At 43.9% G+C, this 27500-nt stretch overlaps 3 protein-coding genes and 5 non-coding genes across 8 annotated transcripts, besides 4 other annotated features; 1 reads left to right on the top strand and 7 right to left on the bottom strand.

Moving 5' to 3' along the window:
* Window positions 1–9005: 9005 nt before the first annotated feature.
* Window positions 9006–9079, bottom strand: trnM-CAT. The gene has a single exon. It is a non-coding gene; the product is annotated as a tRNA-Met (tRNA).
* Window positions 9080–12880: 3801 nt separating this feature from the next.
* Window positions 12881–12945: a dispersed repeat (first copy of repeat X-13).
* Window positions 12897–12984: a dispersed repeat (second copy of repeat X-11).
* A 191-nt stretch (window positions 12985–13175) lies between these two features.
* trnM-CAT lies at window positions 13176–13249 on the bottom strand. Its single transcript has one exon. It is a non-coding gene; the product is annotated as a tRNA-Met (tRNA).
* Window positions 13250–16311: 3062 nt separating this feature from the next.
* trnW-CCA lies at window positions 16312–16385 on the bottom strand. The gene has a single exon. It is a non-coding gene; the product is annotated as a tRNA-Trp (tRNA).
* A 150-nt stretch (window positions 16386–16535) lies between these two features.
* trnP-TGG lies at window positions 16536–16610 on the bottom strand. Its single transcript has one exon. It is a non-coding gene; the product is annotated as a tRNA-Pro (tRNA).
* Window positions 16611–17376: 766 nt separating this feature from the next.
* nad9 (NADH dehydrogenase subunit 9) lies at window positions 17377–17949 on the bottom strand. Its single transcript has one exon. The coding sequence runs from the start codon at window positions 17947–17949 to the stop codon at window positions 17377–17379; it is 573 nt and encodes a 190-aa protein (YP_009652423.1).
* An 18-nt stretch (window positions 17950–17967) lies between these two features.
* Window positions 17968–27500: part of a repeat region (first copy of large repeat R) that runs on past the window's edge.
* trnS-GCT lies at window positions 18254–18345 on the bottom strand. The gene has a single exon. It is a non-coding gene; the product is annotated as a tRNA-Ser (tRNA).
* Window positions 24247–24365: a dispersed repeat (second copy of repeat X-08).
* Window positions 24382–24870, top strand: rpl10 (ribosomal protein L10). The gene has a single exon. The coding sequence runs from the start codon at window positions 24382–24384 to the stop codon at window positions 24868–24870; it is 489 nt and encodes a 162-aa protein (YP_009652424.1).
* ccmB (cytochrome c biogenesis B) lies at window positions 25182–25802 on the bottom strand. Its single transcript has one exon. The coding sequence runs from the start codon at window positions 25800–25802 to the stop codon at window positions 25182–25184; it is 621 nt and encodes a 206-aa protein (YP_009652425.1).

The following is a 27500-nucleotide window of genomic DNA, read 5'->3' on the forward strand; positions in this document are numbered from 1 at the left end:
TATGGAGGAAAATTTTGAAAGAGAACAAGGAGATCCCTGAAAAGGGGGAGACAAGGAAGTAGTAGAAATGTTGAAGAGGGGACAACCCGCTCTTTACTTTTCAGGGAGGCTGCCCCTCCCTTCTTGCCTATCCTGGACCCCTTCGTGAGTCCTCCTGGTTTGGAAGCTTAGTGAGAGCTCTTACCTCATGGTAGCTCTGGGAGCTGCATGCTAGCGTTTATTGAGGGAGTTGGAAAGAGCATTTGCGGTTGAATCGGAATCGATTTCGGATGAATCCAAGGGGGTGCTTTACGCTAAGGAGAGGATACCGTCTTGTAGTTGCGGAGTTGTCTGGGATGAACGCTTTCCTTCTTTCCAAGGGTGCTCAAGGAGTCTATCAAGGCATAAATCGATATATGAAGCTGGGAACTTACCAATCATAACAAATAGCCTTAGGTTGCTTATTTCCTGAGAGTTTCAGTTTTTGTTCGGTTAGGCTATCTGGGGGAGGCAACTCTTCTAATAGTAATAGACACCGATGCTATTTTTCTACTACTATTAGATAATATTAGATTGACGAAATTCCTTGTTTACACGTGGCTAGGTCGCTGATTGAGAAGAACTACCGCTGAGATGTCTCAGATAGAGAGAGAGGGTTGGTCCCCGTCTTTCGTGTTTAAGATGCCTTAGGACTAGTAATGAAGCACAAAGCTAAAAAGGAAGTGGGAAAGCGCCCGACTGCGAAGCTGACAGAATTTTTTCAATCTACGAGTACGAGTAGCAAAGGGGGTACCCCAGGGGAATGTGAAATGTGGAATGAATCAGGAAGTCGCCCTTTTGTTAAAATTCCTTCTCCTCTCTTTCAGATTTCAGACCCTTGTCTTTGATTTCTGCCAAAAGATCTTTACTGTATATCCAATCTTGGATCTTGGACTGGCCGCATTCCCATTTATATTATCAAATATAGGTAAGGCCAACCCGCCCCTTCATCATTTCATTTTTTGTAACGAGAATATATATTGGTACGAAGCGCAAGTACTTAGCTTAGAGCCCTGAGCTCCTCGGATCGGAAGAAGACCAAACTGCGAAAGGAGAAGCCCTCTTCAGAACCCATACCCTAAGTCGATTCTTTTTCTTTTATTTATTCAGAATGAGCCGCTGACACTTGCTTGCGCATGAACATCATGAACATGCGGTAGACTTCTCGGAGGTGCCAGTAAGGCTAAGGCGGCTCTGGCTGCATTTGCCAAATCCGAGGGCTGAGGGGTGCCCACTGGTCTACAGCATATGATGCGGGTTATTGCCCATGCCTTTTTGTTTATAGAGATCGACTAGAAGAGAAAACCACTTATACTGCCTACTCTATTCCTAAAGGAAGAGAATTCATTCCCATTCCTTAGAACAATAAACAGCTTCCATTGAGTCTCTAAATGAAAATGAATGAGTCTCTGAAGCTACCCTCACTCAATGCGAAGAACTCTCCGCCCAAAGCTTTCCTTTCCCGGAGCGAGCCCTACCCGGAGCAGACAACTCTTGATCTTGACTGGCAACGGAATTCGCGGCACTCACTTTCCTGGGCCTTCGATCGATCTTTTGTGGGAGAAGTCTCTTAGTACGGGATAGAAGGGGCAGCTGCTGTGGGAGTAAGCATAAACAAGCAGTAAGCCAACCACCGATCTATCTCAATGCCATCGGCAAGCTGCTACCTCGGGGCTATTATCCCGGGTTGTTCTAAGACTGAGACAGAGAATAATGAATTCGAATATGCTATAATAAGAACACTTATTAAATCCGGATCTATTTTAAACAAGGTGACACCTTTCCGGCAACTACTCCCGGGCAAACTGCAACTACCTTCGAATAGGTTCTTTCTCTAAAGTCAGGGTTCGCATAATCTGATAAAGAAGGAAGGGGATTTATTCTCTTACTCACCGGGTTAGGGTTTTCTCTCTTGTCGAAATGCTAGTTTCATATTAGACTTTCAAGCTGCGGCTACCCGGGTTTTCTTTATATAGCTATCCCGCAACTAATCCTAAAACAGCTTCTGCAGATATAGGATAAATAGAAGATAGAGTGAAAGAAGTCTTTATCTCTGTACCATCCCTCTACAGACTGACTTGAGATAAAGAAGAAAGAGAAAGACTTTCTGCGACAACTCCTATTACTACTGGGGTAGCTCCCGAACCTTCTTAAACTTCTTCCCCGGATTTCTTCGAGACTTCAACTTCACTTCTCAATCGTCTAAAAGAAAAGGTGGTCTGTTCCTGGTAAAGGTATTTTTCTATTCACTGGACACCCACTGAAACGACCTCTATAGTTTAGGGCTCAAACGGCGGCTCTGTCCTACCTTACTTCTCAACCAAACCAGATTAAGCAAAGCACGCAAAGACGTCCACTGTCTATTCATGTTATTCTTTTTATCCTCGAGCGGCGGTGGGGCCTATTGATTCGGGGGCATCAAAGACAGATCTTATGGCGAGATCGAGGAAGTGTGGTGTGGTGGGCGAAGCGCTAGTGCCCTATATATAAGGCGCTTGCCTCTCTTGTTTGAACTACTTGATAATTAGACTTTCGCGGAGATGCCTGGTATAGATACCTTCTTACTACATTCTCAGACGGACTTTTTTTCTAATTGTTTTGAATTCACTTGACAGAGATGCCAGGGCAAGCTCACTTGGAGTGATAGACCTTGTTTTCCCGCTTTAACTAGGAATAAAGAGGCATGGCATCTATTGAACCTGGAGACTGAACTAGGTATGATTAACTTTCCCCTACTGCGACTACAGCTACAACGACATTTTCTATTGGATAAACTGCGGCTACTGCCGAAGAAACTTCCGTACCTTATTGTGAGAGTTCCGATGATTTGGCTGAGGTGAGCTAACGAATTCCTAGTTGAAACTTCACTTGACACAGTCTTCGTTCACATAGTAGAAGAGGTAGAGGGATTGCTTCTTGACTGAAAGTCTTATATCCGAACAACTAGGTTGAGCTTGAAAGCTTAAGGTGAACCATAGTTAAGGGAATCTATCTTTACTTACTTCCCGGCAAAGAAAAGGAGAAAGAGGTGCCCTATCTGCAGGTGCTTCACCCGATGACTTAAGGCGTCTTGGCCCAGGCCTTATCCTATTTATTTGGCATTCAACTTCAAAGCTAAGTGGTAAAGGCACGGAATCCGATATCCGATAAACTAGGCCACTTCTCTTACGATCACTGATGACTCAACCGCGAAGAATGAAAGAGTTGGGCACTCGACCGCGCTGTGTCTCTCTCTTGTTGCGGATGACTATACTTCCACTGCCAGACAAAACTAGTAATAAAGATATGGAATCCGCTTTTCCCATAACTGCTTGACTCCCGGGCATCACTTGAAGTTTAAGCATAAGGACTTGGGCCTTACCTGAACACAAGCACTCGTACGATTGATTCAATCAATAGGAGCTATCCTGTGCCTACTTCTTGCCTACTATATAGTGGCCCCTACGGATACGCCTGCCCCAAAGACTTCCACAGCACCAATTCCGACTACTTCTGCGTCTGCCACGTCTCTAACGAATTAGCTCTCGAGCTTTCAATGCTAGAGCCATTCCCGCGGGAGAAGAACTTACTATAATAGGGAATCTAGCTTGAAAGACTTGATCGGTAGTGCCAGTCATTCCCTACCTTGCTTGTTCAACTTCTCCTATATTGATTCATATAGCAGAGGGAAACTAGTAGGGATATAAAAGCAATCAAATAAGGCATTCTCCGCTGGAGAAGAACAGACTAGGTTTTCTTTCTCTAAACAGATAGAGTTCCGGGATAAAATTAAGCCTAAGCCTGAGTTCAAGAACCTTGCGACTAAAGAATAGTTTCATAAAATGCCTTTTGGCACTCACTCTCTATCATGTTCACTATCCCTGATAATAGATATACTAGGTATTATCCCCTAAGTCGCCGGGGGCTAGGTCCCCACCTGTTGTTCCTATGACATAAGCTACCTTACCTGATTCTGACATTCGACTTGAAAGGAAAGCATAAGGAGCCTCAGCATCTTTTCCCTACGTGACAGAAAGAGATAATTTCGTAGTTAAGGCACTTCCCGATCTAGTAGCTATTTCTGCTGCTCCATTCACGGAAGCATTTTATACGGCCTCTCATGAGACAAGAAAGCAGAAGCTTCTAGAGCCGTATCCTAACCTGATTCAGAAACAGAACGTGACGGAGGCCTAGTTGTTGATGAGTGAGCCCCATCCGATGAATGTGTGGACTTGGACGCTGGGTTCAGAGGCGAGAGCGATAAAGAAGGCATTCCATGTCCCCTTCCTTGTTCAAGTTCCGATTACTTGACTTCTAATCAATCTAGTCCAGACTGCCCCGGCATTCGGTTCATATATCTAAGAAGGAGATTTCTTATCTACTATACTGCTACGACTGCCACAAAGAAAGCTTCAGCAGCTACATCACCAGTTTCAAATGCACTGGAGCTCTTTACCTCTCGGCTTTACAATATGGATTTGCCAACATGAGCGCCACCAGAGACAGATTGAGCTCACTCTTTTCCCACCGATGACAGACTTGTTCAAGCACTATAGACATCCGATGCCAGACTTGTCTTCGACGCGGGCAGGGTTGCTTTCTAGACAGACGAGTATGCTCTTTCTCTTCTTGCTATTGATGGGGCATCTTCAACTGGCGTATCCAATAGTGCCGCGCAAGACTTGACCGCGTTAGGGGCTTCTTCCTCCGCCTTTAGTGCGACTCCCTAACCTTATTTTCCGGATTCAACTGGAGCTCGAGACCTTCTTTTCCCATCAAAAGGTATAGATGAGGAATCTATCGAGTGTGCCACTAGTGGTCAATATCCATCAACTAGAAAATCGATCTTTATAGGTGGGACACCAAAAACGAAAACAGAAAAAGCTGTCGAAACAGAATAAAAAAGAGACTCCTCAATGGGCGGAGACTCAGCCTCAGGAAATTCTGTTAGTGAGAGACGACCTGGCAACCTTGCTATGTGATTACCGCCTTTAGAAAGCAATTAAGACAGAATGGAATGAATGACTGAACGAGCAGCCGGGCATGGGCATGGGAAAGAAGTTCCCTTATATAATGGAATCATTGAACTAGGCTAGGAAGAAAGATCAATCAATTCTATATGCGCTTTTGCCATCCGATCCGATGACCCCCTTGATGCCCTTTATGTTCTCTCTCTTGCCATAGAGTAAGTGTGCCGTTACGGGCCCCTATCTAGGTGCTTTGTCTCCGACTCACCGGAAAAAGAAGAAAGAAGGTTTAGCGACTCCGCCCTAGACTCCTATTGGCTAGTGAGCTAGTTCCCCTTATCTAGAAAGTCAATATCCCGGATAATGGATCCTATAAGAAAGAGGGGATTGTTGCAACTACAGAAACAACCGTACCAGAGAAATAGAGACAACTACTAAAGCAGAAACGGGCGTAGCCCCGGGGTCTAGTTAAAGAGCCTCCTCGCCTTACCTTGTTGATATTGGAAATAGTCGAGAATAAGCCCTTGTCATGCTTCCCTATGAGTTGGGCATCGATAGAACTTGAAGAGAAAGAAGAAGCAGAAAAAAAAGCCATATAAAAAGGGGCATCATCCGATCCAGAACTTGTTGTTGATGAGTGAGCTGCCTTGCCCGAGGACCCTTACCTTTATGGTGAACGATCCCAGCCAGGCCAGATAAGAATGTGCCCTCTCCTTGTTTCCATGATAGTCTAGATCCGGTTTAGCGCTTGATAGTTACACTTTTTTTTGTTGGCATCCGATGACGTCGACACGCTGGGCTGGGTGAAAAAAGATATTCCGAGAAAGTAGGTTTAATACAATAATATCGTAGTATAAAGAGTGATGCATCAACAGGTCAGACAGACCGACCTTCCTCCTGCCCACTGGCCTTCTTCTGGCTTACGAAACTTGCTAGTGAAACTATAGCTATCCGGGAATCCGCAACTAGAACTACAAAGCAAAGGGATTACTTGTCCCCAACAAAAGGTGCAAAGCTTGGTTGGGCCAGTTCCTGCTTAAACTCCAAACCCCATAGCCCTTCCTGTTATGGCACGCCCTCTATTGCCAGGACGAGACTGAAACTGCCATATGCACGGGCGAAGAAAAGCCTATATCTGGGTCTGCGTCAACAAGTTATGATTCCTTTACTGAAGAATTCAAGCTCTTCAACATGGGTTTAGTTCATACATTATGAAAGCTTTCCTATTCAAGACCTACTACCAATTCCTTTGAAGCTACTACCACTACCGAAGCTTGCTTCTTTTGGTTACCGGTTGGGGGTTTGAAACCAGAGAAAGAAGATCCGGTTGGGTATACCATCTCGATACAGAGTGAAATTAATTACCAGCTTTCATACCAAGGAGTCTTTTCCCGTATAACTTCCTTACTCTTTCAGTATTCATACGCACCTGCATCCGCAGCTAATTCTTAAAAGTAGTTGCTTAGTTATTTTATACGCACGAGGCTCGAGGTTGAGTTCTACACCGATCCCTTCACATTTGAATGAGCGGCTCTTTATGCTTTAGTAAGAAGGATTAGTCTCGCCCTGAGGCGTACCCCGCTTGAAGAATGCTCTTTGAGGGTTTTAAGAATAGCAATTATAGGGGAAACTAATTCATTGATGGAGCCGAAGCCCTAGTTTCTTGATGATAGGAATTGCCGTTTTCTTCTTTCAATCCCACCGTATCTGCTGAGCCTATCGGAGTTGCCTATGTGAGGTTCCTTCCGATCTCTGGACTCTTTCTAATAAAAAGTGTCAAAAAAACGAAAGCTAGCAAAGTTTTATTCTTAGTCTCTTCTACTCAACTGCTTCTAATCCGGTTGTGGCATCCGATCCGGTCTTGCAGCAGGGGTTTTCTTGGCCCTTTTGCTTTAGCTTTCCCTTTGCCTGGGTATGAATCCCATCTCTCAATTGAGTTTTCTTTCCTGCTCTTACTAGTCGTTTTTTTTTTAAACCTCCTCTTCAATGCTTTCTTTAAAATGAAAAAGGGGGATAAGACAACTTTATTCCCCTACTGAAGGAACCGTTGGAAGGTCTGGTGCGCTAAGCGCGCGTGGTGCCAGTAGTAATGGTTCTGGCGCCATGTACCACCAGATCAAAAATCCAATCATAGCGAACAAAGCGAATGTATCTTCTGCTAGTACAAGTGTTTCCTCTAGTCGGAAGCTCTTAATTCGTGATGCCTCTTCTTTCTAGGCTATCGGCAAGACAAAGTAGCCTCTCGGGCGAGGGACTTATTTCCTTGCTTTGCTTGCATCCCTTGTTGGAACTAAAGAAAATCGCTGATCTCCTTTTGGTGCACATTCCGTGAGAATAAAATCCTGGATTTGGAGGCCCCCCGACGCTTCACAAAAGTCATCTAGTATAGCTTTCACAGTACCCGCTTGTTCCATGTCTGCTTCAGCAAATAAGATGAAGTCATCAGCAAAAAACAGATGGGATATGGCCGTACCTTTTTTATGCAGCCTAAAAGGTAGCCAACTACCCAGATCAACCTCACTTTGTATCAGATGACCCAACCGCTCAACAGCCAGTACAAAGAGGTATGGTGATAACGGGTCCCCTTGTCTGACACCACGTGAAGGAACAAAATCATTAGCTCTAAGACCATTCCACAAGAGATTCATCCGCGGGGAGGAAATACATTCACGAATGACAGATTGTATGTGTTCAGGGAGCTGCAACTCCTTCAAGCAATGGAAGATCAAACTCCATTTGGTGCGATCATAAGCTTTTTCTCAATAAATCTTCATGGCCATGTACCCTCTCTTCCCTTTAGATGTTTTCATGGAGTGAATGATCTCCTGCGCAAAAAGAATATTATCTGTACTCCCTAACAAAGCTGCATTGATTCGGAGCTATAACGAGGGGCATAATGCTCTTCAACCTGTTAGTAATGATTTTGCCTTATAGATGACGTTGCAAAGACTGATGGAAAATCTCTGATGGTCGGAGCCTTAGGAATAAGAACAATTTGCGTGGCATTTACCTGTCTTACAACACTAGGATCAAGAAAGACGGATTTCACCATGGTTCCACTGGCTTTGAAAAAAAGGATTCAATCGGGGCTTTGAGAAAAGAGCTTGCTTGATTTCCCCTCCCAACGCCAACTAACAAGTGCTGATCAATAGAGGGATAGGTGCATCCAAAAGAGAAGTTCACATCCCGATCGCTTTCATCCGTGTAAAGAGTCTCGAATCACTTTGTACCCATCTCCATGATTTCCTTGGCATCATATGACCATTCCCCATTATCAAGCTTTATAGCTTCAATCCTATTTCTCTTCCGTCTTGCACTAGCTAAAGAGTGGAAATACCGGGTATTACGATCTCCATGTTTATACCAATTGCAACGAGAATTATAAACCCACATTACTTCTTCCTGAGCCAGCAATCCCTCCAATTAAAGCCAGAGATCATTTCTCAGTCTGTCAATTTCAGGGTAGTAAGCGCCAGCTGCAAGCTTTCGGTTAATGCCATCCAATCTTCGGTACAAAATTTCCTTCTTCTATTTCATATTTCCAAACACTTCCTTATTCCATCTAGTCACACGGTCTCTGAATCCATCAACAGCTTCATTCCAACCTTGTTCCCCTCTCCAGGCCGCTTTGACAAAATCCGGGAAGTCCTTATGCAACACCCAAGGGAGTGGTTACGTGAAGTAAGTCCCCCCTTATTCCCGACATGCTATGGTGCCCGGGGGCTGTCTCGCGAAGATCTTCGATCCGAACCTTCGCATCTACTCTCTCTTAGAGTATGAACCACGCCTTCCCCTCGCTACTGCTAAATCTCGCTATCGCAAGAATATAGCGATCGAAGAGCGATGGCTCGGCTGCATCGCGTATTACACCGTATTGCCCGAAGGGGGCATGCTGCAAGAGCGTAGGTTAGTGATAAGCTTAGGAGGCGTGCCCGAAGGGCAGCGGCAGCAGTGTGGTTACAGATGCCGTCGCTAGATTGAGATCTGCAGGCTGGTGGGTACTTTGACTGAGGTGAAGAGAAGCCACCGGAGGTGAAAAGGTAGGCTTAGTAGGGCTCGAACCTACAATATCACCGTTATGAGCGGTACGTTTCAACCAATTAAACTATAAGCCCCTACGGATCTCTACATGCAATTCGCTCACTTCGGGAAGAGCGAACGGAAAGAGGAGGCCTTTGCTCTATCTGCTTCTTCCTCTCCCCAGGAATTAACAATTGGAAAAAGAAAAAGATTCTATATCTATTTTTTGTTTATAGATAGATATAGAATTGAATATATTATTATATAGAATAATATCTAGAAAAATGAAGTGAAGCAAGCGGCCCTTTCGCGACTCAAACTGCCGGTACGCTTTCCGGCTCGCAACCGATCAAACGGGCGGAGGCTCTCTATTTGCTTGCAATGCCGGCTCTTCGCCTTTAGTTAGAAGTAGAAGTAGAGGGCGCCGTTTGCCCCACACTTCAGAAAAAGTAAAAAAGTATGGATGAAGTAAGAAAAAGTACATAAGGAATGATAAAGAAAAACTTGGTTACGGGAACCGAAGGTTAGGCCAACTACTTTAGTATAGCTACACCTAAAAAAGTGTATTCCTACCCTTTCCCCTTTCTGTCAATGTTGCCAATTCCCAGAAGACTAATGTACCCTCGTGTATACAGTTGTCCAACTACTTTCTTCCTCCGACTTCTTTAGCCACTTCCGGCTTCCCCACTTCCGCATCTGTCGTATTCGGGAGAGCTTGCTTCGTGGCGGAGCATTTAGCAATGCTAGCAGCCTGGTGAGGGCTGGCTGTCTGGGGACATTTTAAGGTAGGGCCTGCTGGGCTTGCTTCTCATGAGATTGGGTAAGGGAATCGGAAATGGGCTCATAAACCGGGCGGGCTTTTGGGCACACGGAAAAGGGGAAGTGGATGGAGGGTGCTTCTCAGCTAGAGTTGGGGGTGGGGTCGCTATAGTGGCTAGGGTGAGTCTTCCTACACGGCTGGACGCCCGGCTCTAGACGAGAGGGGGTTACCACCACATCCTCTCCCGATAGACTCGAAGCTCTTCATAGTCAGGCGTGGTATAAAATCTTCTCTCAAAAAGAGACAGACCAGAGATGACAGAGGAAGGTATTCGGTTCAAAAAAGATACGGCAGTCAGAACAGCTTCAGTCCAAAATTGACTAAGGACAGAAGCAAGCTACAAGCATTAGCAACCGCTTTCGTTTAATCTTTTGTAAAAAAAAAAAAATAAGCAGCGAAGAAAACAAGACAGTAAGTTGTTGCGCTAACTCGCTAGCTCAGTAGCTTCAGTCTTCTACTACTAGTCTAATTGGTAATTAAATTATGCTTCAGTCTCTTATTCATTCGTATCAGAAGCTTGGGGATCATGCTCTCATGCTATCGGTCCCATCCAACACTTTTCACACTCGATGCCCATAACAAACCTCTATGCGGGGAGTTGCTCCTGCCAAACAAGAAGGAAAAAGCGAAATCAACTGCACTTTACTTTTTCGGATAGGTTTTCCTCTAGAACTCTACCGGATGCTTGTACCGATCGTGCGAAAGTACCAAGCTAATATTGATAGGTCGCTAAGGAGAAACCCCTCAAAACCCCAACAAAGCGGACCAAAGGCCAAATCGGGATAGAAGTTCCAACTAGTAATCATCTCATTTCCTATCGGCATTGTCAGAAGCTCAGTTCCTTTTCATCACAGGACAAGATCCGAGCAGAATCAGAGGACAATCGAACAGCTACAAGCTAAGATGAAGAGTCTAAGTGACGAGCCTTTTAATGCCGGGTTAAGGCAAGGGAAGCGAGAACATTCAAGCGGAGAGAGATTGTTCCCAGCATGGATTCTTTGCCAGCAGTTCCCCTCGAGCTAGCCTAAGAGCTAAGGAGAGGACTTACTTTGTTTTCTTTCCTACGCAAGTCTGGTTCTGTCTCGGGTAGTTCGAGTAGTAGTAGCGAGCCTGTATATACATATATTCTATTTCATCAGGATAAACACCCGGCTGAAGCCTTGTTGCTTGCTTGTCTAGCTCTGCTGCTCGTGAAGAGCTAGATCCATAACATTCACACCTGGCTACTCGCTCTGTTGCGGATTTAGTTTCAGGGTTCGTTTTGACTGATTCTTTAGTTGAAGCAACTGATGCCCTAACTTAACCCGCCTTACCTTTGGTGCTTTCTATTTCTATAAGTAGTACTTGATCCCGGAAAAAGGTTAAAGGGATAGGCTTGATGCCAGATCCACTTTTAGGGTTGACTCAGCAGTTGAAGAAGGTTGTAATTTGACTAGCTGTTCTCTCTTTCCTGTGCTCGCTAACTTTTTCATCCGTGATAATTGACTAAACTCTGTCAGGTGCTATCTACGAACACCAAATCGGGTATCTTGAGCTTGAGAAGGACAGCATCCGATCGGGAGACAGACCCTTCAGCGGCCTATCTTCTTAATTCAGCTTCCGCGACTGGTGAATCGAAAAAGCCTAGTTATTTATCTTCGGAGACAGTATCCGATTTAGCATTTAGTGGCAAAACCCCCTCCCGGGCGATCTTCTTATACGGACTTTCTATCCCGTAAATAATATATGACTTCTCGGCAAAGACCTACTCCAGATAGGTTGAGGAGGCATAAGTCAATGATGATGGCATCGAATGCCTCTTTGAAAGGAAAGAAAAAGCTCTTGTCGCTATTATTGAATCAATAGTTAACCCAAACACAGAGTAGGCTGCTTGAAAAAAAGCTCTAAGCCTTTCGCTCTTCCCTTCCCAACCCCACTTTTTTCTTAACTACCTTATTCATGAACCTTTTACCCTTAAACAACGGGAGTTATGTCCTATCCCCCACGGTTATGCCCGATTTAAATTGAGGAGAATGATTGGACTTAACCCTTTATACAGGCTTGCTTCTTTTCCGGTCCGGGCTAGTTCGCAAAACCTAGACTCCCATGGCTCGCTTGGAAAACGTTCGTACGTTGCTAACCTCTTATTCTCCTCCTACCCTTGAACTCTTCTTGAATCGAGGAGTTAAAGCTCAGCTAGGGCTGTTCCTCTCTCCGATGGATGAGCGGAGAATAGCATTCTGATATGATTTCTTAAGAAAACCTCAGTGGGGCGTGCCCCAACCATAACCCAAGCGGGCCCAATGAGAAGAGACCCGCCCTCCCACTCTCTCTCATTTATTCAGCGAAAAAAACTACATAACGGGGGCCCTTCCGTTCAGAGGTAGCGAATCTACTTTTTTATGTTTTCGGGGGGGATCTCTTGCATGACCAAGTACAAAGTAGAATAGACTTGTATAGAAAATAGTAATTCTCATTCTTTCCAATTCCAATAGGAAATATTATATCGGAGTCTTTTGGAACAACTTGCGGATTTTCCTTGTTCGTTTAAAGCGGAAAGCATCCTTTGGAGATCTTCCAAGGAAGACTCCCGATCTTTTTGTCGTCCTTGAAAGAATTTCTCTCGAATGACTTTTGTCAATTCCCATTCATCGTTGGGATAAAGGGATTTCATTTTGGCGATGATTTCATTTTTGAATTCAAAGTGTCGAATAGCTATATCCCTTAATTGGGCTTGTTGCTCTGCGTTGAACTCCTTTAGTGGCTTTAGAATGGAGTCTGCCCTAATTACGTCTTGAAGTTCTGCCTTAGGAAGTCGATTTATTAGAGAAGCCATTTCGTTGTCCTGAAGTTCAACGTTGATAAATTTATTGTTTGGAATTTGAATCCGTTGTTCATACACTATTTTTGGCAGTTCATTTAGATTAGGAAGAGACTCCCCCCTTTCTAGGGGCGTTCCTGGTGGGCCTAAGCGCAATTCCAGATCTGGATTGTCAGCGCATTGCGCTATTTGCACGACCCCTGTGAAATACATATAGAAACAAACAATACACGTAGAAATGGAAAAAGTTTTCTCAATCTTAGGTACCCATGAATCCCTACACTTATTATAGTGGAAATGCCATAAAGCGCGAACCAAGATCCGTGAGACGAAAACCAAAATAAGAATGAGGAAGAAAAAGATATCGTGATGTAAGTCTAAATAGAACACTAGAAAATTTTTAAATCGATAACAACATTTATAGAGCTTTTGCTCTATGATAATAATGAAAAGACCCAGAAATAACGAATAATGAAACAATTCATATAGTTCAAGAAAGAGTCGTCTCATTTCAAAATTTATGTTTTGTTATTTCCATCATCTCTTACTGTGGTAAGAGGATGATTCACAAGAAAGGTGGCAGGATTCGAACCTACACTCTTCAGGTCATGAGCCTGATGAGTTGACCAATTCCTCTACCCCGCTTCTTTTTTATTAGAAAAGTTAAACTTGCATGTGTTAAGCATATAGTTTAAGTAGCATGATTTCCCTTATTAGCGCTTTTATACTACCTATAAGCTTCAACCTTCCCTTCTCTTACTTAGATGGAGGAGAAAATAAGCAAGACTTTCAACGCGGCTTTTCTTTATTTCTTTTCTTAATTAAGAAATTTCTAGTTAGACTTTGTTTCCTGCAACCAAGCTTTTCCTTTCCGAAATCGAGAAAGAGCACTCCTAAAAGCAACCGTTCTCTTATTCTATTATACGAGACCCTCGCCATGGGTGATACGATTCCAAGAGACAAAAGCATATTCGATTAGCTACTTAGGATGAACCACACGGAGGCGATCTCGAACATCAAAAAGAGATATATAGAATTGAAAAAAGACAGAAGACCTTCCTAAGATAGATGGAGAACTCACCCTCTCTCCTATAAATCTTGTTTACACGAGCTTTAGTAAGCCTATCCTGTAACATCCTATCGCCTGCCTGCCACTACGCTTGCTGCCAAGCCATCTCCGACTCCTTGAACGAGGGGATGAAAGAGCATGAACTAATCTCTAAACCGATGGACTTCTCTGATAAATGAGATTGGTTAGCTGCTCCCTCACAATATCGGTTCATTGACCGGAATAGAAGGCATCGAAATCTTCGAACACCCAATCCCCGAGGTTCCCCCCAAACCGATTCCTCTGGAATCGAATATTTGCATTTGATCCGACTTCGATCGGAGAAAGCCTCTGGAATTGGAACAGATGTGGTTCGCCCGTCACCCGGTTGCTTATTGATCCCTCGGGTAGAGGGGGGGTAAGGCAAATGTCACTCTATCGATACAACGTATTGAGCGACCGCGATGAAGAGGGAGATGCTCCTTTACTTGACTGGAAATGACGGGTCGACAACTCCGAATCACAAGCTATTGACAACTAACTAAACTACTCCGGATGAGGGGTGAAATACGCCGCCTTCCTTAAAGTATACGCGCTTTCTCACTAAATTAAAATTAGGGAAGTTAAGGATTTAATACCCCCACCCAGAAAGACGTGTTTTCCATTTTTTAAATAAGGCATGTAAGCCTCTTTGTCCCTCCCGGTTCGGCAGCAGAAGCATTCTCAGCTCCCGAAGAAGATGAAGCTACTGAGATAGGAATTAGGAGCTGCTTTTCCGGCCGATAAAGCTATTGAGAAAGCCAACAATTCTATCCGTTTATTCCGAATATCTTAGATCGAACATCACAAGCCTTATCACCAGAATTCACAACTCACTCCCGACCGATAAGAGGCGCCTCCGTCCAACCTCGATAGTATTGAATGCTCCTTCCATCCAAGCATGAGAGTTGCATTTTATGGTCAGAACTAAATCCCGGGATGGTGAATTAGACTCAGCCTATGCTGGCCTTATACATCCGGGAATCTTCTTAAATAAGAGGGCCACGGCCGTGGCGTTGGGCAGAAAGCCGATGATTTCGGCGAGGCCCTTCCCTTTAACCCGAACAGCCAGATTAATTACAGGTCATCCCCTACCTCCGAATCCTTTGACGGACACCAGAGAAGTTAGTTCTTCGCCTATCACATTGGTCGACTTGAACTTCCCTCTAGTCCTAGAATCACTACCTCTTTAAACCTCTGATGATAAAGTCGTAGGTGAAAGCGGGCCTTTCACCCATACTCATTCAAAAATGGGGGAGCTTACTTATCCATTTCGAGATAGTTGCTACCTATATGTTCGGATTCATTTACTACAAGAAAGCCACTATTCCAAGCGTAGGTCGAGATTGAAAGGCAAGAAGGAGTGTTCAAGCTGTAGATGGTTCCCAGTTATGCTTGTTTCCTCTCTTCCATTGCTTCACTTCAGAATCATAAGGAGACTAGGTTATTCTCATTCCTGCTTCAGTCCATCAATGCAGGCGGTTAGACTCTTGCTATAGATTAGGGCCTCTATCGTGCTATTCTAGACATAGGTAGGCGACAAAGACAAGGGATCTCTCTCGCTATGGATGGTTGCTGCTTGCGAGAAGCGTCTCTTCCGCTTTTTCCTTTCAAAAATTGAAATAAAGAAAGAATTTTTCCACTGGTATTCTACGCTCGATCTCTACTCCCCGAGAGCTCACTCACAATCTATGGCTCACTTAGGGCTAGAAAGAGAGGCTTCTTCATACAAAGCCAACCGGGAACCTTATTTCGACAGATCAAACTAGCTAGGATCGAGGATTCACGCCTTCCCTTCCGCTTACACCATTTCTTTGTGAATGAAGTTAGACGACACAGTTATTATTACTATGACTTAAAAAAAAAAAAGAGTTGCCATATCTCGGTAATGGGGTCTGTTGATTCGTAATCGTGGGATGAGTAGATGTAACAGATGATGTTTTTTTTTTTTATACCTCTGTCACTCTATCTTTGTTAGTGCCTTATATTAATAACTGATGAATCAAAAACAAACTGTCAATTGGTATTTTTTATTATCCTCGTATCTGGAAACTTAGGTAAGTTTTTTAAAAGAGTTCTAGTTATTATAACTATATAAAAACGTATCTCATTTAGCTCCTTCATGCCTATTATAATAGAACTACTTATTTCTATTTTGGTGGCTTCAACTATAACCCCAGCTCTCTTTATTGGTCTGAGGAAGACTTATTAGAAATTCATTGAATGAACAATTTTCAAAAAGAAATCTTTCTGTGAGATTCCAGGTATTCTAGAGTTCCTTCCCGCGTCAATTGCCAATTCTTGGTCATTGAGGTTCATGGGCGATTCGGATGTTTATTTAGGTTTGGAACCCTATATTTTTTCCCCTTTCAAATAAATAGAAATGATTGAAGTTTTTCTATTTTTAATCGTGTTAGGTCTAATTCCTATTACTTTTTGGCTGGATTATTCGTAACTGCATATTTACAAGACAGACGCGGCGATCAGTTGGACCTTTGATTCATTAACATCTCTTTTTTATTGACTTCCTCCTTTTTTTGATCCGCGGGAGGTTCAATTAAGGTTGCTGTTCAAATGAGTGAAGTTCTTGAATTCTAATTAGACCTAACAAGAACAGAATCACGCTCTGTAGGATTTGAACCTACGACATCAGGTTTTGGAGACCCACGTTCTACCGAACTGAACTAAGAACGCTTTTTTATCACAGTAGATACGACTAAAAAGAAAAGGCTTCTTTTTGTACCCCCAATACTAAACATGCATATAGTCTCAGAAAATGAAAATTATGTATGTCCGAATCGATCTCAATGGATCCCTCGTGACTGCCCAGAGGAGAAGAATAGGTAGGGATGACAGGATTGGAACCCGTGATATTTTTTACCCAAAAAAAAAGGCGCTACCAAGCTGCGCTACATCCCTTTCAATTGGTCTACAGTGTCATTGTAGAGAATCCCTGCCCTGTTTTCCACATCGGCAATGCACCTCCATCGATATTCAATTTCTCTTGCCATTTCTTCTTTTTTGTCTTTATTGATTTAGATACTCATCATCATCCCGCCGATCCCACCAACGCTTTCTTACTTATCTTATGAGCAGGGTTCTAAATAATCAGCCCTTTGAATGAATTGAATAAGCAAGGCTTTCCCGATAGAAAGATTTGCATGTGACAGAGATCCCAATTCCGTGTATCCGGTTAAGCAAGCCCCGCCGCCAGCTTCCACCCAGAAAAAAAAAGTGAGCGCCTAGCGCGAAAGGTTGCTTTACTAAGTAATATAACGTTAGCGCTTTAGTTTGTTTGATTGCTCGTTAGTTTCGTTTTCAATAAGGGGCGGGAAGAAGCGAGCCTAGAGTAGCAGCGCAGCCTCTTACTTTTTCAGGCCCCTTTTCTATTCTATTAGTAAAGCGCTAGCGCCCTTATAGAGTCAGGATATTCTGCTATCAATGAAACCGAAAGAAAGAAAAAAACCAGTGCCTTTCGTATAGATCGAGACTTGTAGCTTGATTCTTTACTCATTCCATACTGGGAAGAATTGCAGGCGATAACACTTATTCCTATTTATTTTAAAATGATACCCGACGATCAAGACAATTCCCGTGAAAGTCTTTCATAGAAGTGAATTCTTCTTCTTACGAAGCAAATTACATTTCCTATTGATTTGTCCCCTGGACCTATTCTGATTCTGAATTATCCGTCGCTACGCTGTTCCCAAGGACTAGCAGAATCGAAATAGCGAAATTCTTGGGTCATCTCAATGGGTTCAGAAACCACACGTTTCTCTGGATCATCATAGCGTACTTCCACATATCCACTCAGAGGAAGGTCTTTTCGTAATGGATGACCCTCGAAACCATAATCTGTTGATATACGGCGTAGATCTGGATGATTGATGGAAGAAACACCAAACATATCCCAAACTTCTCGCTCCCACCGGCCGGCTGATGGAAATGGACTGACTACCGGGGATATTCGTGTTACTTCGTCTGCACTGGTTTGTACACGAATGCGTGAGTTATACCGAGTACTCAGTAAATTATAGACCACTTCAAATCTTCGTTTTCGAGAGGGATGATCAACTCCGCAAATATCGATCGAAACTTGAACCCTTGTATAGGTATGCAATTTAAGAAAGCACAACAATTGAAATGGGCAGTCCGTATTGGTATCAGAGCTATTCCCATGTTCCGATCTTTCCATTTTTTTTACCCATTTCTTGGGTAAAGTCTCCCAACTATATTTGAAAATGAATTGGTTATCCATAAAGATAAAGAAAGCTTTCCTGTAGTTCCGCTTCTTGCTCTAAAAATTAGGAAAGACTTGTCGGAAATCGCCAGTTGGCTTGGTCCGACCAAGAAAGGCATGGGACTCTTTGGGCATTGCTTGGGTCGAGTGAAGTAAAGACTGGCTACCTATAATATAAAGATCCCTCACTGCACACTTTAGATATAATGAAAACCTTTAGTTTAGGAGTCATTCAGGCTAGATCTAAAAAAAGAACATAGCCTTCGTATGATCCCTTTCTAGTACCCTATCTTGAGCAGGAAAGTGTTCAGTAGGAAAAGACTGGAAGAAATGGGATTCGAACCCATGCATGATGCAATCTTCTTGTATGTCGATTTAGCAAACCAATGCCTTAAGCCCTTGTGCTATCCCCCCATGATCAGATCAGATAGCCCTTTGGGCAACCAACCCATTTCGCTCTATCATTTCTTCTTTCTTTCCTAGCCTACTCAAAAACTATTTAGGAAGGGCTACCGTTATATACGCAATTAATAAAGGATGCCGAATCATCCACCGAATCCTATGTTTCATCCTAGTTTATTTGATGTGTATACCTGTTTTTCAGTTGGCCTCATGTATATCTAGGCCAATGTGTCTTATTGGGCTTAGTATGTGCTTAGTTTCGGTTAATCCTTAGGCTCTTTTTGATTACGTAGAAACTTGGATTATTTTTAGCCTTTGTAATCGTAATCTAATTTCAATAATTTTTTCCATAGGTTAGTTTCTTTATTTTAGAGCTCGGGGAGTGTCTTGAGTTCTTTGTTTGGTTGCCTGGGGTGGGGTATGCCCCTTCATTTATGTTTACTTCGGGGGTTCTCCTCCATCGGTCAATGTATTCTTACTTACCGAAAAGAAAGACTAGTTAGGTACCGTAGGTAGAGCATATTCCAACACTTCGGATAACCACTTGACATTGGCACCTTGGCCAGGTAGATCCGTCCCACTCTCCGGACCTCACCTCTGCTTTTTTGGAGTACGGGATGACTCGGATGGGCAGATAAAACAGAACCTGTCAGTTACGCCTTTAGGGGCCGCCACGTATAGCTTTAGTTTATGCTGTAGCATCGGTTATTGCTCTGGTTACGAATGACCCAATCTATCTATGGCAACCACCCCTACTTTTAGTAGATGGAGATGCGCACCTAGGAAAGCGCGGAATAGACCTACGTGTCGGCCAGTGCCGGGGCAGAGATAGGGACCATGAAAGCATGGGATTCAATCGAACCTTTTCGGACAATTCCTAACGCAGAAGAGGGATGCTAATAAGCTGACAGCTCAGGCATGGCTTCAATAGCGAAAGAAGTTCTTTCTGATTTGAATCAAGAAAGACAATGAATTTACGAGATCTTGATCCGTTCAGTGCCTTCACTTGTGAACAACAGGGACCCATTCTGTTGATTGCTTCTCTGCCCCAGCTCTAACAAACTGGTTTTTCTTTCTCACAGAATTAGGGAAATCATTAGATTCTTCTTCCTTCTTTCGGTAACATATACCGAGATAGGCTGGGAAATCCCCCTTCGATAGACAGGTGGCAACTTGACCTCTAAGTAAGGACAGGAACGCCCGTGCCCAATCAAACACCACAATCATGAAAAGCACCTGAACCGAGACCTAAAGCTGAACCGCTGAAGGAACCTCTTTCCGTTGTTAAAGCAAGTACGCTTTTCAAGCTTTTTCCTTACTCTTACTAAAGCAGGCACACGCAAAACTCTCTATTTGGCTTTTCACTGAAACCAATACGTCTAAACATAAGGTAGGTGCTTTCACGACTCACTAAACGGGGGATCAAAATCTTTGCGCAGTAGAGGCGGAGGACGAAGCGAATGTAGAGGACACAGCATATCCAGGGAAGGAAGATGGACTGGACTCACTCTCATTCATGGCATGGGCAAAAGCAGCCCTAATGACTTTCAGTGAAGATATGCTTATACGGCGAAGTCAGTCACAAAGTCTATGTTCGTATGCTTTCACTCTAAGCCGACCATCCAAAAAGGATGTGCACAATTGATCATTGACCGCAGTCTTCTCTTTTCTCTCCCAATGTGGGGAACTTTTTTCGGTTTTTTTCTCTTCAGCACAGCACTCAATGGTGATGCATGGCGTCATTACTGAATCCTTTCATTGACCTTTCTTTTCTATAACGAAAAAAGCCCTCCTCTCGGTGATGTGGGTGAGAAACCCAAATCAGAAAAGCTCAGCAAGCCAATGGCTCAACGGTTCTCACCACCCTCCTCTGGCGCAAACACCGTTTGCTGCGCTGCGCTCATCACGAGAAGCCGGGGAACTCTCTTGGGTGGACTTCAAGCGCGATGATAGTCAGTCTGAAGTTTTCTACTATGCCATCTTTATTAGTTCAAAGACCGGGCTTGGGGGTTGGTCTCAGTGGTCAATGAAAATGTACTAGTGTGCTGTCTTAACATGCAGAAATTTTATTAGACTGCTAGCTTTACCAGCGGTAGGAGGGTGAAAAGACGGTGCATGAGCGAAGTAGGATCCTCTTTTTTTGTATCCCATCGACGATATTCTTTGGTTTTGGTACATAACAATTTGCATAAGCAAAGTCGAATATTTGTTACAAATCTAGATCCTGCACTCTCATCTCTAGTCTCTAGCTATCATCTTAGTATATTAGTCAAGCTATATCTTGTACTTTCTTGGGCCTAACTAAGAAAAGAGAACAAGAAAAGCAAAAGCAAATACGACTTTCAGCCAGGCTGCTTCATTCAAGTCTAGGACTTAGGCAAGACTTATAAATCGAGCAGTTATAAAGCAGTTTAATCGCATTTATCGTCTCTCACTTAGCTCTGATCTGGTGTCGTCGCTCACAGTCCAAGAAGAGTAGTCCTTTCATTGGCTAGCGGGATTACGCTTAATGGGATAGACCGATCATCGCTTCCTTCCTCTACTAGTTCTGGAGTCAAGCCAGCAAAGAAGTAGACTCCTTCCTTTTTCACTGGCTAGCATCATAGGGATATTCGACGTTTAATGAGATAGTCTAGTTCTAGACTAAAGCTAGCAAAAAACAAGACTGAGGTCGATAGGGGCATTACTAGTAATTGCTAAGGTGCTTTATTAAGTATTTTCCACGCTCCTCTCCAGTCTCTTTCCAGCCTTTGTGATTTCATATACTATTCCCGTATGCCATATCTCTTATTCAATCTTGCTATACGTCCAAGCTCGGTAGTTGGAAGCAGAACTGAGACTGGATGTGACTGAAGGAAAAGGGAGATAGGTGTGATAGGAGGGCACGGTTAAACAGGTAAGCGAAGGCTCTCTCTCTCGCTCTGTGGTCTTGTGTGAACTCCTTTCCGCCCATTATTGATCTTCACTCTAAGTGAGCAGGTCAAAGCAGTTGAGGTGATAGCAATAGTAAGCAGGGAAGCAGAAGCAAAAGGTCTTCAAAGAACTTTTGTGTAATAAAGCTTCTTGGTCTCATTTCATTGGTCTCTAAGGCAAAGTCTCGCTTAATCGTTCATCGATCTTTTTCTGTAAGGCCTCGGGCCCCACGAATTCCGATTTCTGTTTTTGTTTGTATTAAAGTGTTGGTAGCTTCTAGCCTCGAGCTGGAAAGTCTCATCGGCGGGGGTACTATAGATATATCATAACTCTCTAATTGAGACTCAATCTATACAATCAATCAATCAGTATGTGCAATATACCGGTCTTTGCGATATGCTCTTTCAAATAGATCACAGATCTTCCCGCTTAGCTGCACTGCTCTCTGAGCTCTTTTGTCCGCTATCGCTTCCTCTAGTACTAGCTCTGATCTCTCTTCAGCAGTTGCAGTACGATTCTTTAATTCATCTCCTGCCCTTTATAGTCGTAATCGCTAGAAACTCTATATCATTGGCAATTGGCATTGGCGTAATCTTTTTTCTCCTGTCGGAAGGGGGTCCTGTCGAAAGCAAGAAAAGGCATTGCAAATGGCGTGCCCTTACTCTAATTCTAAATAAAGCTCTTTTGCGCTCTTGGTCAGGCCTGTAACAAGTATCTAAAAAATCTTTTCTTTTCGGCCTATGGTTCGGTCAAAGCAATGACTTGAGTGAGTAAGGAAGTAGGACCTTTTTACCCCGGCTGTGAGTTATTACTGACCCCTCTCTGTCTCTCCCCCGCGCTGTGAATGAAGTGAGTAATTCGTTGGTGCTTGCCCTTCAGTAAGTAGTTCGGATGGCTGGATACATGCTACGCTCTGCCACGCTTGCCTGACCGCGAGAAGCCTTAGGGTAAAATAATCTTGAACAGCAATTTGAGAGCATCTTTGGAATTGAAAGAAGGGGCTAACCTGACTTTCACTTTCATAAAAAGAGAAAACTGGACTTGCACTTTAAGAAATGGAATTGCGATGAGCCAGAAGTTAGAATCTCGCCTAACCACCTGTCTCCGTCTCCCGTAGTTCCCCCCAGAAACATCCGTTTGCCTACTTCTACTCTGGCCGGGGGTAACAGTCTTTTTGAGAACCAAGTGGCCCTTGAGGAAGACCTTCAGAAAACCCCTCTAACTCGGGGAAAGGAATTCAAGCCCATAAAATGAGTCAAGTCTATGATAGGTACCAATAGTCTTTATGGCGCTCTTACCCCTTATGCAAAGCACCAATGACTTCGGTCTTCTGAAAGGGGCTTAGGGCATATCATCAAAGAAAGAATCCCGAGGAAGGGGGTGAAGCTGAGGTTAGAAACGGTTTCTCCCGCTGTTGCTAGTTCTTCCGTTGTTGGTAGTTCCTCAGGTCGGGTTGTTTATTTTTCAGAGCTTTTTCAATTCTTTCAGAACCTTTCGTATGCGCCTATTGGAAGATTTGGGCTACCTCCTCTCTTTCCGATCTCATTCAGATAATAAGCCAGTCCGGTTTATTAGATAGTGAGTGGGTAAGAGAGGTGCTTGGTCTGTCTCCGAATGTGGGCCTAGAAGCATTAGCCGAGTCTCTGAATATTCCCGAGGGTTCTCAGGATAAAGACAGCCTTAAGGTGCTAACGGAGCTTCCACGGTCTCAGTCCATGAAGGTGCTTGCTTTATTGGTTGGCAGCTTGGTTATAGTCGTTATGAAGAATGAAGGAGCGACGAAGGAGCTCACTTCCACGACATGGGAAAGGATCATGGGATGAGGAAAAGAAAGAAAAGGTGCAAGGTGAGGAGATATCGAGAGGTAGAATAGGTGAAATGAGTTCAAAGGAATTAGTTAAGACACGCTTCTTTAGCACAGGCCACGGAGTGAAGTTGGAAGGTTCAATGAACTACGCGAAGGGGAAATCTTGGGCGCTATTGTTGTCTATATACAAGTGGCGTAGGCGAAGCTGTGGCGACTCGTGGAGTAGACAGCGAGCTCCGCTTGAACAGAAAGCAGCAAGCTGCAAGCACTACTCCAAAAGCAGTGAGCTCCGCAACAAAAGCGAAGCGAGCCGCGGTAGCCTATTAAGTTTTTCAGCTGCATCGTACCGTACTATGGGAGGGGTCCGTACCTCCTTTAGATAGAGCCCCCCTGCTCCTAATGTAGAGCTAGAACTACTGCTACCGTGGAATCCGCGGTCACACATAAGTATCTCGCCTTCCAAAAAAAGCGGCTGCTAATTAGCACTAATGCTAATGGGGACCATCGATCAAGAAGGACTTCGGAGACTGCAATCGAATTGATCAAAAAAGAGAAATAGGGCCAACTCTTCTAGTTGCGCCTCTAACCTTACTACGCTACCCTGATAAAAGGTCGAATTCAGCAGGACTGCAGGCACGAAATGCCGATCAAATCCGTTAAAGGAAGCCTAATCAAAGCGGGCAAACAAGAAGATCTGACTGAGTTGATGATGGACCGGATCTCGAAAGGCGAGAGGCTTTCATAAAGACGTATGAGAAACGGAGGGTCGAGAGAGGCTTATTGCACGATCCACCCAACCGCTAATAAATGCTGCATAAGATAAGAGAGTGGGAGGCCGGCCCCCGCCCATCTGGAGGTGCACACCCATTTATGAACATATACAAAGGGCTAAAGAGAGAAGTCCATGGAGAACTACCAAATCCAATGACTTTGATTTGTTCGTACCATTCTGTCATCGATCACTGCTGGGTCGGTTGGTGAGTCACCCAAAAAAAGCATCGAGAAAGGTCAAGCATATATGTTTTATGAAATGATCAGCGGTTTCATTTATGCTATGCCCTGCATCGTGTTCGTCTGTGTTTATTGAGCTTTCAGCGCCATGCGCTTTGCTTCGCTTTATAAAAGAGAGAGAGCCTTGTCTTGAGAGTGAAAAGAAAGGGCAAGCGATAGAAAGGATAGTCCCTCGCGCGTTCGCGAGAACTACTAGAAAATGGTGAGATCATTAGATCATTAGTGAAAGAAGGACCAACGACGATCCTATCCTAAAGGAGAAGAAGGAGTAGGAGGAGTCAGTTTTCTTTGAAGATCGAGGAATCAATCTCCCAATTATGCCATTCGGAAGAAGTCTTCTACAGAGGGAAAGCCTGTTACGAGTAAGTGGAGAGGAAAGATCTCCAGAGATTCTTATCTCATTCCATTCCAGTGGCTCAACCAGTAACCAATGGCGAAAACTAAAAAATCCATGGTTTCCCGGTAGAACCCTATTTCGCCCAAGTTGTTTCAGAACCGGAAAAAAGAAGCGGTTTTTCGCACAGCTTGCGCATAGTGCAGGTCCCACTTGTATATCGTATTTGGCCGAAGAAGCATCGGACAGGTTGGAGTTCTTACCTTCTTGGGATTCCATGGACCAAGATCTGCTTTTATTATATGGGCAATACCGATCTACTTTAGTAGATCATATGGATGTAGAAAAAGCTTCTCATTTTGATGAATTGGAAACATCTCTTTTCCATTTCTATTTACCCAGTTCATATCTTTGTTTCGTGTGTTCCCCGGAGGAATTCGATCTCTTCAATCTCGGGATACCACCTAAATAACTATAACTGCGGCCAGAGAGTCAAATAGGTCGGGAAGAAAGAGTCTGAGGTTGGGTTGGACGACATACATCTTGGTTGGTCCCACCACCACTGGGGATTGGACATATATAGAATCTTTCTTCTAAAAAAGTCTTATTATATATATATATAATTTTATATTCTTATTTATTTAAATAGCTGCAAGACCACAAAACGGGGTGAAAAAAACCGAAAGCCCTTCTTTTAAGTTCCTCCCAGATACATGGCTTACATACCCGGCTCAACATTCTTGGAAAACAATCGAATCGAGGGTCCGGAGGAGAATTGGCCATTCAATCTTGTGAACTAATCGAGACCGAAATTGGAGAAAGAGATACGAACGGAAAGGAATAACCAATCGATGAAAGAACATGAAACCATTCTGTTTCAATAGAGGTACGAGAAAGGGTTGGGGGCAATGAAGTAGGTGAAGTGGTTGGATTTTGCGAGCTGTTCCCACCACTGCTGGATGTGATTCCAAGAGCCGAACGAGAATGAATACCACACAGAAAAGTCAAGACCAGGCTCCCTAATGGAATGTTTAACCGATCCATTCCGGATCGACCGAATTGGTACGGAAGTTGTAACATGGGAAAACCACGGAAAACACGACTTATTTGAATAACCCGGTGACCTACCAATTGTAGAAGTAGGATTTTTGGCAAGCAATAAGCACTTAAATAATACAATTCAAGTGTACCATCTTCTTTCTCATTTCGAGGAAAAGGTGCGGAAGGAAAAGGAAACAACGGAGGGATCCGAATCGGACCTAAATGGGAATGACATGAAAAGTCTTTTTCAAAACCTAGCATTAAGGGCGTTACGACGATATATGAGAGGAATGGAGAAAAACTCGTGATTGGTGTGGAGGGGAAGGTCTGTTTATAATATAGTTCAAGAAAGAGTCGTCTCATTTCCTTACTTCTTCGTTCTTTCTAATTCATTCACTTCAAGACTGGTTCTGAACGCCGCGTAACATCATCTTCAACCAACCTCCATCGTACCGGTGCGACCACTAAAGAATTGCTTATACACTAAACAGCTGCTTATATACGCTTACTAAAAGACTGACTTTTATTCATATTCAATTCATTAGGCCAGCGTGAAACTAAGAAAGATAGATGTGCCTAAGGCGTAAGCAAACTGTGCACGCTAAGAGAAGAGGAGAGATGTTCGCAATGACTACCACAAGAAAGCCGCCCCCTCTCTCTAAAAGGGCCCGTCACTTCGTTCGTACCTTCTTGGCTTAGGCTTGCAACTTCACTTACTTTATGGCCTTGCCGCCTTTTTATAGCAGAAGCTAAGCGCTTGAAAAGCGCGCTAAGAAAGGTTGCTTCTGTCGGCCTTTATGTGCAACAGTCCACCAGTAGCGGAAGATAGGGTTACCGTACATACAAGAGTCTTCCAGTTCTTACGGAAGCTCTTTCTTACCAGTCAAGTAGTACAACAGCTGTCTCTTATCTTATAGCCCGGCGCGGCGGGTCGCCTTTTTAATTCAGTAGATAGAAGAAAGTATTAGATAAGGAGTAGGTGAGTGAGTCCTCGCTGACCTGAGCGATTTCGATCACCTAGCAGGCCTTTTCTTTGGTAGGTAACATCGCCAAAGCGTATCATCAGATTTGACTACGAAGGAAGGAACTCGGCAGAAGATCGGTCTGCAAGAAAGGCCTACTTATCCACGGGTTCATTGACAAAACCGCCGTAGGAATGGAGACCTTTCAATAGAGCGGAGGCGAACTGATCAACGAGAAAGAGGCCCTACTCACTACAAAGGAATACACCACAAGATCGAACTGCACTCATGCCTCTCCCGCATCAAGTTGACCGCCAGACTGGAGCTTCGTAACATGTTGACGAAGACCTCCGAACTGAGGGTTCGGTCAGTACAAGAGACTACTTTGTCTCCTCGGAAGAAGAATAGCCCCGCTCTCTAGCCGACTGATCCCGTTGATCAAACTGGGAGGGAACGTGTCACATTAGAGGTGAACGATCAGAGGTGTCCTCTAATCACTACGATGAGCTGGTCCCTCTTTTAGTAGACTCAGCTATGAATATTCATGAAAAAATGAATGCCTCTTTCACAGCTAACCCCATTTTCTTAATGCCGAGACTTTCTCTTTCGTCGAGCCCCGAGCTTGTGGTCCTCCTTTGAGTTTGGGTTCAATTGGATGAATCTGTCAAGTCAAGGTCAACGTACGTAGCAGCAAGGATGGTGCATCGCCTCTTTCTCGTTCTCGCTCGGGAGCCAAAACGAACACGCCTGCTACCTACTGTACTGGACCTTCGACCAGGCATTCTACCTTTGTCGAATCGGAACCAATACCACTGCATTGCGCTCGAACAGTTGAGCGGCCGCCGGCCCTTCCGTGCACAGATATAGATTCATTCTTCGTACCTGGTCCAGCCTCACAACCCTTCGCGGGTTGGTAAGAAGTCAGTCTTGTTTGGTAAGACGGAATTTTACAAAGAAAAGAGAGTGCTCGCCCCGGCCAACAAAGACCGTAATTACATAGATAACTGCTCCTCCCCTTCTCCGTCTTTAAGGCTTTAAGGCGAACCGTATGGCGGCTGGAAATAAAGACGACCTCACCTTCTCGTAGATGGTGTCAGTG

The sequence above is a fragment of the mitochondrial genome of Lactuca sativa (genome assembly GCF_002870075.4).
Source record: "Lactuca sativa cultivar Salinas mitochondrion, complete genome".
Taxonomy (NCBI): domain Eukaryota; kingdom Viridiplantae; phylum Streptophyta; class Magnoliopsida; order Asterales; family Asteraceae; genus Lactuca; species Lactuca sativa.